The 16,104-nt window shown below is 35.0% G+C and overlaps 1 protein-coding gene across 24 annotated transcripts in view; it reads right to left on the bottom strand.

Annotated features, from left to right (window-relative positions):
* LOC149539519 (phytyl ester synthase 2, chloroplastic-like) overlaps window positions 1-16,104 on the bottom strand; it is a 205,677-nt gene that overhangs the window by 62,021 nt on the left and 127,552 nt on the right. For 10 of the 24 annotated variants that reach the window (XM_089800758.1, XM_089800769.1, XM_089800762.1 and 7 more), the window contains 3 exons: window positions 6,056-6,112; window positions 5,769-5,875; window positions 5,490-5,627 (listed from right to left, as the gene is read on the bottom strand). In XM_089800758.1, the coding sequence (XP_089656884.1) occupies window positions 5,490-5,627; window positions 5,769-5,875; window positions 6,056-6,112 (302 nt within the window). Of the gene's footprint in view, window positions 1-5,489; window positions 5,628-5,768; window positions 5,891-6,055; window positions 6,113-16,104 lie in introns of all 24 variants that reach the window. The other 14 variants (XM_089800755.1, XM_089800764.1, XM_089800760.1 and 11 more) reach the window with 5 other exon arrangements.

The raw sequence follows: 16,104 nt of genomic DNA, 5'->3' as shown, positions 1-16,104 counted from the left end.
ATGCCAAGAGGAGCTACATCGAGGGTGGAGGACGAACAAAACACATCATTCAGAAAAACCGAATGCGGAACCATAGTCACACCCAGTGTAGGCTACTGAAGGCTACTAAGACTAGACCCTCTAGTTCTACCTCAAGAGGAAGATGTAATTGTAATGATGTATTTCATTTAGATTTACAAAAACTCTTTACTATTTTGCTTCCAGCCATCAACACTCTTCATGAGAATGCAATTTTGTATGAACTTTGCATTTAAATATATCTAGACTCAGCTTGTTTCTTTTGTGTTCTCATTAATTGACTCATTGGATGCATCATCTCATTGAATTTTGCAAAAAAAATACATTTCTAATTAACTTTAAGCTGCTTTTTAAGTTCACAAGTTTTTTTCCAAGTTATTCCTGAACCTTTTTTTTCGGGCCTTGGCAAGTTTTTGTCGAGTCCGAGTTTTCCATCTATGCATTAAAATGCTAGGACTCCGAAGAAAGAAGAAACTTTGTTAAAACACATGGGCATAGGAAACTACTTTATACTTTAAGCTCTACTAGTAAATTCTTTTCTTGATATTGCATGAATATCTCAAGGTAAAACTCCCCAAAGGATTTTAAGCTCAACAATTCACTAGACTGCCATTGTCTTTTTCAACCTAATGGCAATGCCAAATTATTGTTTCCAACTTTCAATTCGATGGATCAAACAACAAACTGTCATTGCTGACTTTACACTTGTAGGGGTGAGAAACGTCTTGTGTGTATTACTATGAAATTGACGTGGGAAAGGAATTGACGTGGGAAAGGAATTAACGTGTTTGAAATTCTATGCTAGGAAGTACATGCAACTCATTCCATCTTTTTCCTAAGATAATCAGGATGTTTCTTGAAACTATCTTTGGTAAGTTCCAAAACTATTGATCCTCCAAGTCTCTTCTAGGAAGCTCTTCTTTACACAAAAGAAAAACACTCCCCATGGAGCATCAAAAAATGAAGGCTGCTATTATATTTATGCTATCAATGACTTGTTCAGATCCAACACTTCACTGGTGGTTGTTTCTTTAAAGGGACTGGCCACAGACATCGCATTATTCAACATTAATATTGAAAGCATTCATTTAACAAGTTGGTCATATTTGAAGCTTTCCACCACTAAAATTAACAATTGCTAGAAAGAGACATGCATAAACCAACCAAAAAGAACCCATAATTAAGCAGTATTTTCAAGAAAATAAAATGTGCTTACTAACAGAACAAAAATGAAGTTCCATCTAGAAGAGCTCTAATAAAGAACCGTGATTTGTAAATCCTTGATAAAATGTACTCTCATATCTTCAGAGCTCATAGTAGAACCAATTAACTGTCATATAATTGTTGTCACCAGAATTTGCACCCTCAAGATAAGCACCTAAATACTTAGAAATTCTGGTGAAACATTGGAACAATCACAATTTTGTGGGTAAACTAAGCATGTGACTGAACCTCCGGATTATAGGCCGGTTCCTGTATGAAGTTATGATATTTCACCTATGTTATGAACTTGTGAGGGAAAAAGGAGGAGAAAATATGAAAATGGAAAACTATTTAAATTAGAAAGGTGATACACCAAAGACGATAACAAAGGATTTTATGTTCAACAACACAATGAAATGACATGTAGTTGAAAATACTACTTTGATGAAAATCTCTGCATAAAAGTGTTTCAGAAGAGGGCTTTAATGAGTAATATCAAAAAGATATGGACCATAATCAATATAATTTCATTAAAATGCACAACTTATGACCTATGCATAGAGGTTTTACTGACACATATAGGTGCGAAAATGAGACAAACTTTAAAGGCTCGTGATAGAACACAAAAAATTAACATCAAATCACCAATATTGCACACAACAATGAGTCCCGAAATAGATTTAGCCAACTGTATTATGCCTTTAGAGGTCAAAAAAATCGATTTCAGTGATACAACTCAAAAAAATCAATATACCAAGGACAGTAAAACGTCACAATAGTCTATTCCCCTTCAAAACTGCATCCATCCATCTATCCTCTGGTTTCACTGTTTTAGAAAACTAAATAGCAACCTCCTGGTCGAAATCAGGAAAAAAGGCTACAAAAGGGGAGTCAAAACCTATCAAAAGATGACTCACTACTTTAAAAAAAAACTGTCATAACAGAACCTATGACTCACCTTTAACTGCCCTTAAAAGACTCAAAATATCAACACATGGCCTAAAAATGCTAGGACAAGGTCAAAATTCGACCCACAGTCCTGGAATGACTCAAAAAGCCTTAAATTTGACCTTAAATGAAGCTACTAAGTCTCTAAAAAAAACTCTAGGACTTAGTCTAAAAGACACATGCCACAATGACTTGTTAATCATAAGATTAACTTAGATTCCCCCTTTCTCTCCTAAATCCAAAAATAGATTTATTTGAACTAAATTTGCTCAATTTAATAATAATCAATTGATTTATAATATTATCAATTTGATTATTATTAATTACATTTTTCATTTTGCAAATTTAAATTACATGACTCATTGATAAAAGTTAAATAATATAATAATATATTACTTTGCTAAAGTAATACATTACTATACTGTTTAATAATAAAACAAATGAGTTTATTAGATCATGAAGCATCAAAAGATGATGCCAATATATTTCCTGTCGGATTTCAAACTTTGTAAAATAGATGAAAAAGGTGTATGTCAGTTTGAAAGCTCTAAAACACCATCTTCATTTGCGTTTTTGCATTACATGAAAAGAGGGGGGTCGGCTGGGGTTTGAGATCTACATTTCTTGTCCTCCTGTTGAACACGTTCTTGCTTCTTGAAGCCGCCTGAAAGTTGAAAATTGCTCATGGTGATTTAGTTTCTGCTATTTGATCATGTCAAGCCGTCTTGAGGTAACTTTTCAACCTGCCTTAACATGTTTTACTGTTATAAGAAGAACATTTGTTCTGCTTGCTCCACTTGTATAAATTGGAAAACATATCGTTTTCATTGCTGCTCTGATTTTCCTTTTGCTGAGCATATACTAAGAATGCTATGTAAAATGCGTTTTACATCTGATATATTAAAATGCGTTTTACATCTAATATATTTGTCGCCATTTTAAGAATTAGTGCTAAAAACACGTTCTTTTGCATATCGCTTCAGGCATGCCGCCATATTTGAGCACAAAATACAAGTAACTTGTCGGATTTGTTGGGTTTTCATTACTCTCATGAGGGTTTCTTCAGCATTGTAATTTGTCTTATGAAAATAAAGCACAGGCTGTAAGTTAAGCCGTGACCTGCTGTCCATTAAATATTTCCAAGTAACGAGCTCACTTCTGACTCTTCTCTTTTACACTTTGGCATAGGAATTGCTGTTATTTAAGATGTAAAACCCTTCCACTTCTGTTGTATCACTCACATCAGGGTTTCTTTGCCATTTTATAGACATAGAAAAGTATACATCTGTTGAGTCCTTCAGTGAAGATGTGCAGCAGTTTTATACTGTCCATAATATTGATTTCGTTTAAGATTGAAATCTGTAGCAGAATCCTTTGCTTTTAATATCTAGGAATTGGAACATTAAATACCATTGCTGAAAATAATGTTACCGTTGCTTTACCTTCTTTTTTTTTTTCTGATTTTCCATATCTATTGAGCCTTTATCTGCATCTCAGAAAAAAAAATGAGACTGATGTCATGAATATCATTATGAAACTGTTCATCAGTTATAACTTGTGCATTAGTCCTGAACATGCTTGCTAATTTCATGCAGAACAGTAGTTGCTCCTTCTATTTGAAGTATTGCATATTCTTCTTGTCAAATGCTTCTTCTTTTCATGTTGAAGACAGAATGCATGTTTGCTTCTTTTATGAAATTGATCTGCCATCACCAGCTGATTTCATATTTTAGGATCTCTTACGACTCCACGTTATGATCATATATTCTTTAAACTGTTATTTTAAGAAACATTGGATCAGTAGTGCCAAGAAACAAAACCTTTCTGTTTTTTTATTAGTAAACACATTTTGTGATACATTTAATATTGATTCTGTAGATATATTTGCATTTAGATATCTTCCATTCTGGGCAATAGGATTCATCATCATATATTTCTGCCTGGTTAGGAATTCTGAAGCATGATCTCCTCGCTGCACTTGTTTCCAATTTTATGTGTTATCTTTCTCTTTATTTTTTCTTTTAGCAACTCACTCTTTCTTTTCCTAATGCTTATAATAATATCTTATGAGGTTCGAGCACGGGCTCGTGACACTCACAAAATACTTCTCTGTAATTTGCATTTGAAAACTTAGAATACACTTGTTATTTTTTGTATGTATTCAAAAATGAGAGGAATATGACATGTGCATAAAATGTGGCTGTAGATAACTAGTCATTGCTTAGATCATAAAGATCTAACCCCATCCTTTTCACTTGCAGGGAAACGAGAAACCAGGAGCTTACCAGATCGAGAATTATACCATGAGCAATAATGCAATGACGGAATACCTAACCAATCAAAGTCTGAAAGGCAATGACTGGTTATCTCTGACTTTTTTCCATATGTTTTATTTCTCTTGTTCTTTAATGTATGAAAGATAGCAATTGTATTCACGACTTGTGTGAAATACTTTGCCTTAAGCATTTCATTATTTTGTAAAATATCAATTGTATATTCAAAAAATGAATGATACAAGGACATTCATATTCTTTCAAATATCAGATGAAATGTGCTTTTAGCAGAAAATTTTTTTGTCTGAATTTTAACATGTGTTAAAATTAAGTAACAATAATATGCATTACGGAAATGCATGAAAGAAAAAATCCAATAACAGGAACACAAGCTCTTTTGACTTTGATATGGCCAATCAATGTTCTTCACAGTTTTTGTGATTGATTAATTCGGAAGATTGCATAAGTAGTGGTGATCCCACCATCCATCTTTGTCTCCTTATCTTCCTAGTAAATGAAATAACCCTGAATGAATGGGCAATTACAGAACCCAACCTCAAAATTGCAGTTGGCAGAAAAGCATTCAGGTTATCCTTCCCATTATTGTTGTAGTTTATTTGCTTTCTATGGTTGCCAGCTAAATACACATATTTACGTAATGAGATTAGGTAACTGCAATTATCAATATCTGTCTTAGTACACAACCTGAACCCTCTAGTAGAAAACACTATCAAACAATATACCTCTGTTCCCTGCTCAATCAGATTGATCTAGATGATTCTAGAGTTATATTGGCAATGATTTAAACTCTAGAGTTAGATTAAACTCAATATGTCTTTGATTTCTCATTTATTAAACCGCTTTCTTGATCTGTCGCCATTCTCAAAGAATATTATTAGGACACTGATTGTTTAATTCTCCCTCTTCTTTCAATTTCTCAAACGTATTTGTACATGTCTAGAAAGTCTCCCATTTGGTAAGAGAACGTTTTCACAACCTCAAAAGAAGTTATCTGAAATAAAGTATTTTACTGTCACATATTCTTACCTTGGTATAGTTGTACCAGGTAATGCTGTAATTGGAGGAATGACCTCTGTACTGAGATTGAGACGAGAACAAATCTCTTTCAAAAATGGACCAATAGGTGAATCTAACAGTTCTTCAGAATCCGTTAGTACAGTAAACCTGTGTGTGTGACTTTGATTAGGTATTAATTGATTCAAAACCGTCTACTTACTAAAGCAGATTCTTAGAAAACTTTTATGTGCAAACTGCAAACAAACAAATGAAGAATAATAAATCCTAAAATAATATTAGGACACATACGCATCATCGCCACCAAGAGCTGCAAATGGGATGATAATTGCCTTAAATCGACTGGCCATACGAACAAATTCTGTTGATGATTTCCATGCCAACTTGTAGGATTCACCCTGAAGCATAAGCATCTTTGAATAATAATGTTGTTCACATCAAATCATTTCCCATCAGAAATGCCATAATAGAGTAACATATTACTTCATTTGGAATGGAACCTCGGTAAGCTATAAGTAGTTTAAAATGAGTTGAGTGAGATGACTTGCCTAAGAAAATAAACAGTCTACATAACTCACTTTTTTTTTGTTCACTTCCCTTGCTCCTCCAGGGAAAAGAAGGATGCTTTCTCCATCCTGCATTATTGATTTGATCAAAAGAAGCATGTTTAACTTCAGCAATTGAAATCCGCCATAAAATAAATCAAAAGATTTTATCTTTTAAAGTTGAAATTATGATGACTTAAAAGAATGTGCGAGTTCTATAGAATTCTTTCACAAGAGAACCAAATGTTCAAAATTGCAGAGACTTTCATCAGAGAATCATGCTGAATCAAAACATTAATTAACCTAGATGTAGGCCATAACTCCTATGGTATGTGTAGAGTATTGATAAACCTTACAAGTAAGTGGGATAGAAGTCCCTTCTAAAATACACGTGAGATTTAAATGCTTTCAAAAAGTTAAAATACATGAAAGAATCTTAAAATCTACTTCTTAGTAAGAAAGAGAAATAATGTGGGTTCTCCACTAAGTGTGTTGGTTAAGTGGTGGTGCTGTTGTTGTCCCTGCCCAAGTTCAAATTTTTGTTGAGCCATTGTGATAACAGTCTTGTGCCTTCATTAATCCAATGTGCTCACAGGTTTGGACCTCAGTTATGTTATATGGGGATGAGGTCCCCCATTTGTGGCCTTGTTGGTTCGTAGTTCCATGTCAAAAGCAGTTTAGGTAGACTCGGAGGGCTTGTCATGCCAATGTCGCTCATCACATTAAAAAGTTTATCAAGCACTTAGTTTTAAAAATAAAATATATAGTAATGTGTTTATATTTTTCCATTCTCGTAGGTAGAATGATCTTTCGAGGTCCCTCCCATCCTTGGCCGCACCAAATTCAAGAAAAAATGACTCAATTATTGTGATTACTAACCAATGATGACCATAGGAAATCGGAAGGAAAAATGGAAAATGATGACTGTTCAAGACATTGTACCCCTAGATTTAGACAAACATAACCTACTTTTCTTCGAAAAGAAAAACAAGAAGAAAGAAAAGAACCAAGAAGCCACCATTCCAAGCTATTGAGGCTATGCAAGTTGACTAAATCAGATTTCAAGGACTACTAAAACCTCATCATCATGCTAAGTCGGTCATAGGAGAGCCAAAAGGAGCTATTTCTGAGTCTTGATGTTTTATTTCATAGACAAGAGATCTGCTAGAGGTTAGTTTGGTTAGTTTGAATGGGCCAAAACAATCACTCATCACCCCAATCTTCAATTAAAGATGATAAAGAACACAAGGGCATTTCATAGGACTTCCTATTTGGTCTACATGTTAGCTATGGTATTCAGGCATCCAAGATTGAATAGATTAGGAAAAGTTGGAATGGGAGCAAGGCAATTCCTTGTGCATGAATATTACCTCAGATACACCTTCACAACAAGAAGCACTTCAAAAGTTTCAATGATTCTTTTGTCGAGTGAATTGTAAGAATATTGTAGGAGGCTCTACATAAAAGGTTATCCGAAAAAACTAAGAAGCTAATCAAGAGACATGGTTCATCATACACTCAATTTCCTAAGTTCACATACATTTGAGTGTTAGGAAGTGCATCTTTTCCACAAAATCTTCTGAGGTATCCTACTAATAAGTTGGTGATAATGGAAGTGGCAAGGAAATTGAGCACCTATTACAAGATCCAAGGCACAAACACAAGAAATGGGCTGGATTTTCATTCAGTATGGGATGTAAGATTTGTCCATCTCTTGCAATAACTGAGGTCATAAAGAGAGAATTCCGATTTTTATACATTGGGATATCATGAGGCAAGGGAGAACTTTGATCCCAAAAGGAAAATCAGGAAAGCATATGGAAACAGGTTCCATCACATTCCACAATTTGAAGATTACTAAGAAGATGCAATTGATAATTTAGAGATCAGAAAGAGGATGTTCTGAAGGGTAATTGTGCATATGATCAGAAAATCAAAATGGAAGCAAATTCAAGTGTCTGGTCAATTGGAAGAAGACGATAGTCACCACAAAAGATTTTTGAAACAACTACAAATCATGAGTTGTAAGATATTGACTAGTTGAATGAAAAGGGGATCAATTTGGAAGCTTTGATGATCCCCATTACACTTTTCACCTAAGTGTTTGTATAGAAAGAAGGCAGGTCTAGTAAATAAAGGAATTCCACCATATGTTAAAATGGAAGAGGTGGAAGAAGTTAAGGAAGAATCATCCTGTTAACCTCAAGAGTCATATGAAAGGCAAAAAGATGAAGGCAACAAAAAGAGGAGAAATGTTGGAAAAGCCTCACAAAGAAAAGATTCAAGGGATAAAGTAATAAGGATTGAGGAGCCACAAGCCCAAAAACAGGAATAAAATGCTCCTTCATCAAAAGAGAGAGCTATCTCTAAATAAGGAAAGGCTACTCCAACAAAAGACAGGGAGGTAAATCAAGAAGTCATTGTTGAATCAAAGGCCAATATTAGCCAAAGTTCCTCTAGATACTCTCCTCTAAGTCAAAGCAAGATTGAAGGACATTCTCCTCCACAAAGGATAAGTGAAGATGAAATGATTGACGTTGGGGATTCTCCACAAGAAGGTGAATTTCCACATCCAAATGAAGGGCCAAGAGAAGATGTAGTCATAATACTAGTTGGAGCAAACGACAAGGGAGAACCAAATATATAGTTGGGAGAATGTATAGCAACTACCTAGTTGAGGGAGATGTTAAAAAGAAAAGAGATTGTCAATCTAGAATCAATTACAGATATTGAAAACATCATAGAGTACTTGGAGAAAGAGAAGGAAATCCAACAAGAAAAGAGACTAGAAAAGGTTACTAGGGATGACCTTGGATCTCGCAAAGTTCAAATTGTCATTCAAAGAGGAGATCAGATAAGATAAGATAATCATATTAATGTCCAACAAGAAACCACAAGGGTTTATGGGACTGAGCATACAAACAAAAGAGCCAATCAAAGAAGGAGCACCGAACGGTGTCCAAGAAGAAATAAAACAAGACAAAAAATCAGAAAAGCCAAGGTAAGGACTAGGGATCCTTCCTTGGTACAAAGAAATCAGTCACAGAAGGGTATAACTGTGGACAATCCAGAGTCTTAGATTGTCACCAAGAACTACTGGAGGAGTGTCGCTACCTAGACAGACCGATGCAATGTCTCACCGATCTGGAGTGAGTGATGTTGGATGGCCTTTTCGCACCCTGTGGTGGAGACAAGGGGGAGAAAAAGTCGGTGATAAGCTGATCTGAGATATGACACTGAAGTATGAGTGACTGAAGGGTATGCTCAAAGTTGGGTGGCCTCTCGAAAGTAAAGTGCAAGGCATCGCTGGTCAATATAGTTGAAGAGCGCAGAAAGAGAAAAGCAATCTCTAAATAGGTAGTAAAATCTCCCTCTAATCTCATAATAGATAGGACAACAAAATATAAAGTGAGTCTCTATCTCAACCTCCGCCAAAGTACATAGCTGACAGATCCGATCATTTCTATCCATATGGTGATCGATCTGAACATGAAGACGGTGGGAGCCAACTCTAAAGGATCCCAAAGAGAAACGTAGGGCGTGACTCCAACGTGGATAAAGGTAAGCAGGATGGACAATAATACCATTCTAAATCTCAAGATAAAACAAGACATAACATCCTTCCTCAAGACTAGGATATTTGAGAATGATATGGGGATTATGACGAAAATACTAGAATTAGAAGATGCTCGTAGAGCCATTCAAATTTTGGAGCAGAATGAGCAAGGAGGTTGGAAAGAAGAAGAAACATAAAGAAGAAAATCGACACTTAGGAGAGCACTCAGGCAAGTACTTAATCGTATTCAACAAAAAGATCAAGCATTTGCACCACCTCTCACCCTTGAAAGAGAACCAATCAAAAATTTGGAAAATTAAAAGATGACATTTCATGAGTCAAAGGCATGGATGAAGTTGTGCAAGAGACATGTTTTTCTTCTAGAATTCTTGACATACTATCATGCAATTACATCAATCAAAACAAAACTTCAAGCCATAATAGCAGTTTGTGAAAAAATATAACCTATAAGAAAAAAAACTATCATATGATTGCAAGCAATGACAAGAATTCCTGAACAATTGTTGGAAAAGAACAAAATAATAAAGGCAAATGGAATGAAAAATGTCAACATTTGGTACTTCGCATTAGTTTTTAGGAAAGATAATCTTGAGAAGATAAAAGGTGATTGACAAGGCCGCAATGTAATAGTTCATGTGATTCAAGATGAGGTTGTAGAAGTGGTGAAAGTGACATTTCAATTCTATGAAAGAAAGGAAGAAAACATGAATTTGGAAATTTAAAGAGAAAGGATGAGGGTTCTCTAATTTGAAGATTAGAACTGTCAAATTGGAACAACAGTTGCAGCATTCAATACCTTCATGGCCTCTTAGCATGACGATATGCCAAGTTGGGGAAGAATTCTTGCTACAGGTGCTACTAAGTTAGATATTGCTGTTTGGAAGAAACAAATAGTACCAAATCCTCTAATGAATGAACTTAATGATATTTTGGCCAGGTTCACTGAATTTGGAAAAAATAAAACAGAGGAAAGTTTCTTCTATAGGAAGATTTGATGTAAGGCTATGTGGCATTTAATTTTCTCATTGGTCGATAATTAGGTGTTGAGTTTTGATGGACCCACAGTTTGGTGTTTTTTGATTAGTAGTTTATACCTGACGCATTTAACATTGGCTCTTTAAAAGCACTGTAATTTTTCTATTGGCCCACATGGTGGTGCTTTGATATCACTGGATGATAGTGGTAGCAACCCTAATTAGAGTTTGTAATAGATTAACCTAAACCATAGATTATAATTTGATCTTGGTCATTCATTATAAGTGAACTGCTACATAAAGCTTGTTCCCCTTCTTTGTAAGGGAAAATTATTGCTAAAATGATGACAAGTCTTCTCTATTATTCATTGTTGTCTTACATGGTGAATTATTGTGATCTACTTGGAAGTATTGCATGGGGATCTACATTCCTCACTTAGAATAGATTAAATGATTTCAAGTTGTTAATTTCAAATTTTTTTTTGAGTAAAATAGTTGGATAAGAGTAATTGTGAATGCATTCTTTCTTGATTCGATCATAGACCAAACCAATATCTACTTACTGGTTGTGAGTTTTGCCTTGCATAGTCAAATGGCATTTGAATGCATTTAACTTCAATCCATCCTTGATCTTCAATTTGCATCCACAGATGGAATTAAAGAAATGGTACTGATTTGAAAATCATTTGAACACATGTAAGAAGCCTACACTAGGTGGATGGAGTCGATGACAAGATTTCATCTAGTAGAGTCCAAGGGTATTTTCTCTTTCTTCCATACTTATATGTTAAATCCTTATAACTTGATTAAATCAATGTCTTGATATTCTCGATTAGAGAGATTCGATATGCATATAAGTTCCCTTATACTTGCCTCATGATAAATACTTCTCACTCTAAATGATCTGCGTTTTACTAGGTATACTAATATGCCGTTTAAAATAACTATTGTAGTTGATTTCTAATTAACTATTAGTTAAATGATGAAGGCCGTTGATTTGTTATGAAAAGAGATTAATTCATAGAGGGCCGACCTAGAAGGGATGTGTCTTATGGAAAGACAAGACCCTTGGTCTATGTATAAAATAGGAACAAGTTTGTGGATAGAAGACACACAATTACCAAAGTCTGCTCTTCTAGCAATCTGCTCCTTGACAATTTAGATCAGAGATTAATTATAATTTACAGAATTCATTTCAGACTTCCTAAACAATAACATTCAGCCCAGACTTGAAGGAGATCGATATTCAGCAAGACCAAAATCATTATTTCAGTATTGGTTGATCAGAATTTGTAGAAGCTTTACATGGTATCAAAGCTCTGGTAATCGAACCTAGGCTCTGCAAATTGACAATCAGATTCTAGCAACTCCTTCTACCTTCAATGGCTAGCACAATCAGACCCAAAGATAGGTTTGATGGAAAAGAACACTTCGTTGCTTGGAAATTCAGAATTATGATGATTCTTGAAGACAATGATGTAATACAGTTTGTTGATAAAGAATCCAAGTGACCTGATGTTGATCCTCATAAAACTATCTGGATTAAAGGAAACAGGAAAGCCATGCAAATCATATTAGATGGGGTTAAAAAAGAAATAGTACCTATGCTAATGAAACATCAGATGACATATAATATGATGAGTGCATTGTTAAATGCATATGAGGTTAACAATGCGACTAGAAACCTTGCACTAAAAAGGCAACTATATCATTTACAGATAAAGAAGGGAGAATCTATGAATTCATACTTCCTAAGGGTGGCTAGTCGAAGAGATGAACTTGCAAGTATATGGACCATAATTGAAGACAAAGAGCTCAAACTTATGGCTATAGATGGGTTACCGAACTCATGGGAAACATTCTCACAAGGAGTAAGTGCTAAAGACAATATTCTCGACTTCAGTAGACTTAAAAGAGATTGCCTTCAAGAAGAATCTAGGAAACATAAGAAAGGAGGAAAATTGAAAACTGAAGATGAAGAACTTCATGTTCTCAACACAAATTCCTATAAAGGTAAGAAGAAGCACTTCAAGAAGGGTAATCAAAGAAATGACAAACCTAAGAAAGATTTATCCAAAATAAAATGCTTCAAATGTGAAAAATTTGGACACTATAGATCTAATTGCCTTGAGAAGTCAAAGCAGCAAGTAAACTGTACAAATGTTACTAGGAAAGAAGAAAACTATGATCTTGAGAAATGTGTATTGTATTCTGCACTATCAAATGAAGTATCAAGCACAGCATAGGCAATTGATAGTGGATCATCTCAACACATTACAAGATACAAAGAAGTTCTAGACTCAATATCAAAAGTTAATGGTGAAGTTACGATAGGTGATAATTCCAATTATTCAGTCAAAGGAATTGGGAATTACACCTCGAAACTGAAATCAGGTATTTCTCTCCATCTCAAAAGAGTACTCTATGTACCAAGAATAAAGAGGAATCTAATCTCTGTCACGGCACTTGAAGATGATGGACATAATGTTGCATTCATAAACAGTAAAGTGATGACCTGGTCTAAGAAATCTTCATTTAAGAAATCAAAGTTGATTGGTCAAAGAAAGGGATACGTGTATGAATTAAACATAGAACCTTTTCAAGCCTTAATTCGTGAAGCTGTTGATATAAACGAAATGTGGCATAGAAGGTTAGGACATCTAAACTTCAAAGCCTTATCAACTATGGAGAAGATGGTTACTAGTTTACCTAAGTTGAATAAAGATCATTCAAGCATATGCAAAGGATGTCCTTTGGGTAAGAACACCAAATGTCTATTTCATGATAGCACTAGAAAAACTAACAATATTTTGGAATTAGTCCACTCAGATTTATGTGGACCTATGTTTGTTCCTTCTCTTGGAGGATTCTGGTACTATATACTTTTTATAGATGATTGCTCTTGGAAAACATGGATTTACTGCTTAAAATATAAAGAATCAGAAGAAATCCTTAAGAGATTTAAAGAATTCAAAACCTTAACTAAAAACTTATCAGGACACAAAATTAAAACTCTTAGGACTGATAATGGAGGCTAATATACTTCAGACTTTTTCAAAGTTTTTTGTAAAGAAGCGGGAATTAGGAGAGAGTATATGGTTCCTTATAACCCACAGCAAAACGGGGTAGCAAAAAGGAAGAATAGAACAATTATAGAAGCAGCAAGAGCTATGATATTTGATCAAAATTTAGAATATTATCTTTGGGCAGAAGCCTCTTGTACTGTTGTCTATATTCAAAATAAAAGTCCTCACTCCCACCTTAGAGATATAAACTCTTGAAGAAGTCTTTTCTAAGGTTAAACTAAATATAAGCCATCTTAGGATATTTGGGTGCCTTGTATACATACATGTTCCAAAAGGAAAGAGAATTAAGTTAGAACCCTCCGAGAGGAAAGGTATTTTTGTCAGGTATAGTGAAACATCTAAGGCATATAGAATTTTCATACCTAGTCAGACAAACATTGAACTTAGTAGGGATGTAATATTTGAAAAAGATTTAACAATCAAAAGAGCCCTTAGTTCTGAAGATCCTACATATATACCTAGTGCTAAAGAAAATCATGAATTTGAGTTTCAAAGGGAGAACATTGAAGAATTTGAAGATGAAATTCAAAATCTTAATCTTGAGGAAACTCAAAAATCCTAAGAAAAAACCACTTTGGGCTATTAAGCCTGTAGAGGAAGCACAAGACTTCGTTGCACCATCTAGAACCTTCAAAAAAAGAAAAAGACTTTCTAGTTATCCAGCAAACATGAGTGATTTATCTAAATCAGAACCAACCAATATTTCAAATGCTATCAAACATACAACTTGGAAGGATGTTATAATGGAAGAATACCAATCCATTATTAAGAATGATATCTGGGAAATTGTTAGAAGGCCTGAAGGAAAATTTTTTGTTTTTTATTAAGTAAAACAGGTTTTATAGGGATCCTAAAACCCAAAAGTTTTACATAATAACTGAAATATAAATAAAAAGTAAAGTCCAGCTAGTCTGCATCTACTTATAAAAAGCCAAAACCAAAAGACAAGCCCATGGCCAGGAAGTAAAAACTAGTAACACTAGAGAAGGGCGAAACAAAAATGAAAGGTAAACCTATTAGTTCTCCCTATCTAGAACCTGCAGAGTCTCTACAGCTTCATTGGCCTTCCAGTTGTCCGCACCCGCTTGATCCTAGTTCTAATCATCTGCCGATCCCCTGGTCTCTTTCTTTTCTTCCTCATTTTTTCCACAATCCATATTGTCTTTATCTGCTTTTACCCTGCCAAAGCCAGCTTCCTTCAAAGAATCACCCAAACTATTGATGTTTTCATTCAGGGTGTTCAAAGTTGCAATCACCTGATTAGCCAAGTTTTGATTAGCAATCTCCATCCTTAAAACTCTTTTTTCAAACATTGAGATACGGTCCTCCTGGTCAACATGATGTCCCTGATCGCTGCTTCTCATGTGGTCATCCTTCTGGCTCGCTTTCTCCTTGAGTTCTTCTATCTCATGAAACAGCCATTTGATAGAGCGAAAATTGTCTATCATGCTATTTTTAGCGTTGTTGAGCAAGTCGAGCCCATATTCTCTCGCATTGTCAGAGATTGCAATAAGAGTCGGGTCAAGAAGTTCATCAAAATGGACTTTACCATCTTTTTCCTACATCACCTGGGGGTTCATCGTCTCTCTGACTATCCCCATTTTCGCCATTTTAGAGTTAAAATTTCTCCACGATCCCCTCCTTTCAAAACCACCTCCCCACTGTCTTCCACCATAGAAATTATCTTCCCCTGCGGCAAAGAAATGGTAGGGATAGGGCCCGAGATCAAAGGAGTCTGGTCTTTTGTTTCTTCCAATAGCGAAGCCTCCTCAGCCTTCTTTTTCTTGGGGTTCCTCGATGTAACTGTCATTTCCTCCTCAACCTTCTCACTGTCCTCCCCCTTCACCTCTTCTTCTGATTCCGTATCCTCTTCTTCAACACTATGCTCCTCCTCCTCTAATCTGTTGTTTCTTCTAAGTACATATTTAAAATCAAGCATGTTGTTGATGGTAGCATTGAAAAATATAAAGCCAAATTTGTAGCCAGAGGATTCTCTCAAAAGGAGGGAATTGATTATGAAGAAACCTTTGCTCCAATTGACAGATACACCTCTGTAAGAGCAATCCTAGCTATTGCAGCATCGAAGGGATGGAAATTACATTAGATGGATCTAAAAACAACATTTCTAAATGGAAAGATTACAGAAGAGGTATATTTGGAACAACCTAAAGGATTTGAAACTCATAACCCTAAAGTCTTTGTTTCGGGGCTCAAGAAAGCTCTCTATGGGCTTAAAGAGGCTCCAAGGGCATGGTGAAAGAATCTATAAGTATCTCTCCAGTTTAGAATTCTCCAAGAATGAAGCTGATCCAAATCTCTATTATAAAAAGGATAAAGATGATATGATAATTTTGATACTATATGTTTATGATTTACTAATAACTGCTGATGATCATCTTATAGATAAATGCAAGAAAGATCTAATTAGACAATTTGAAATGAAAG

The sequence above is a fragment of the Cupressus sempervirens genome, chromosome 9 (assembly GCF_028749045.1).
Source record: "Cupressus sempervirens isolate cs-2001-9-10 chromosome 9, ASM2874904v1, whole genome shotgun sequence".
NCBI classification, from domain to species: domain Eukaryota; kingdom Viridiplantae; phylum Streptophyta; class Pinopsida; order Cupressales; family Cupressaceae; genus Cupressus; species Cupressus sempervirens.
This window is presented reverse-complemented; position numbering and strand designations above follow the sequence as displayed.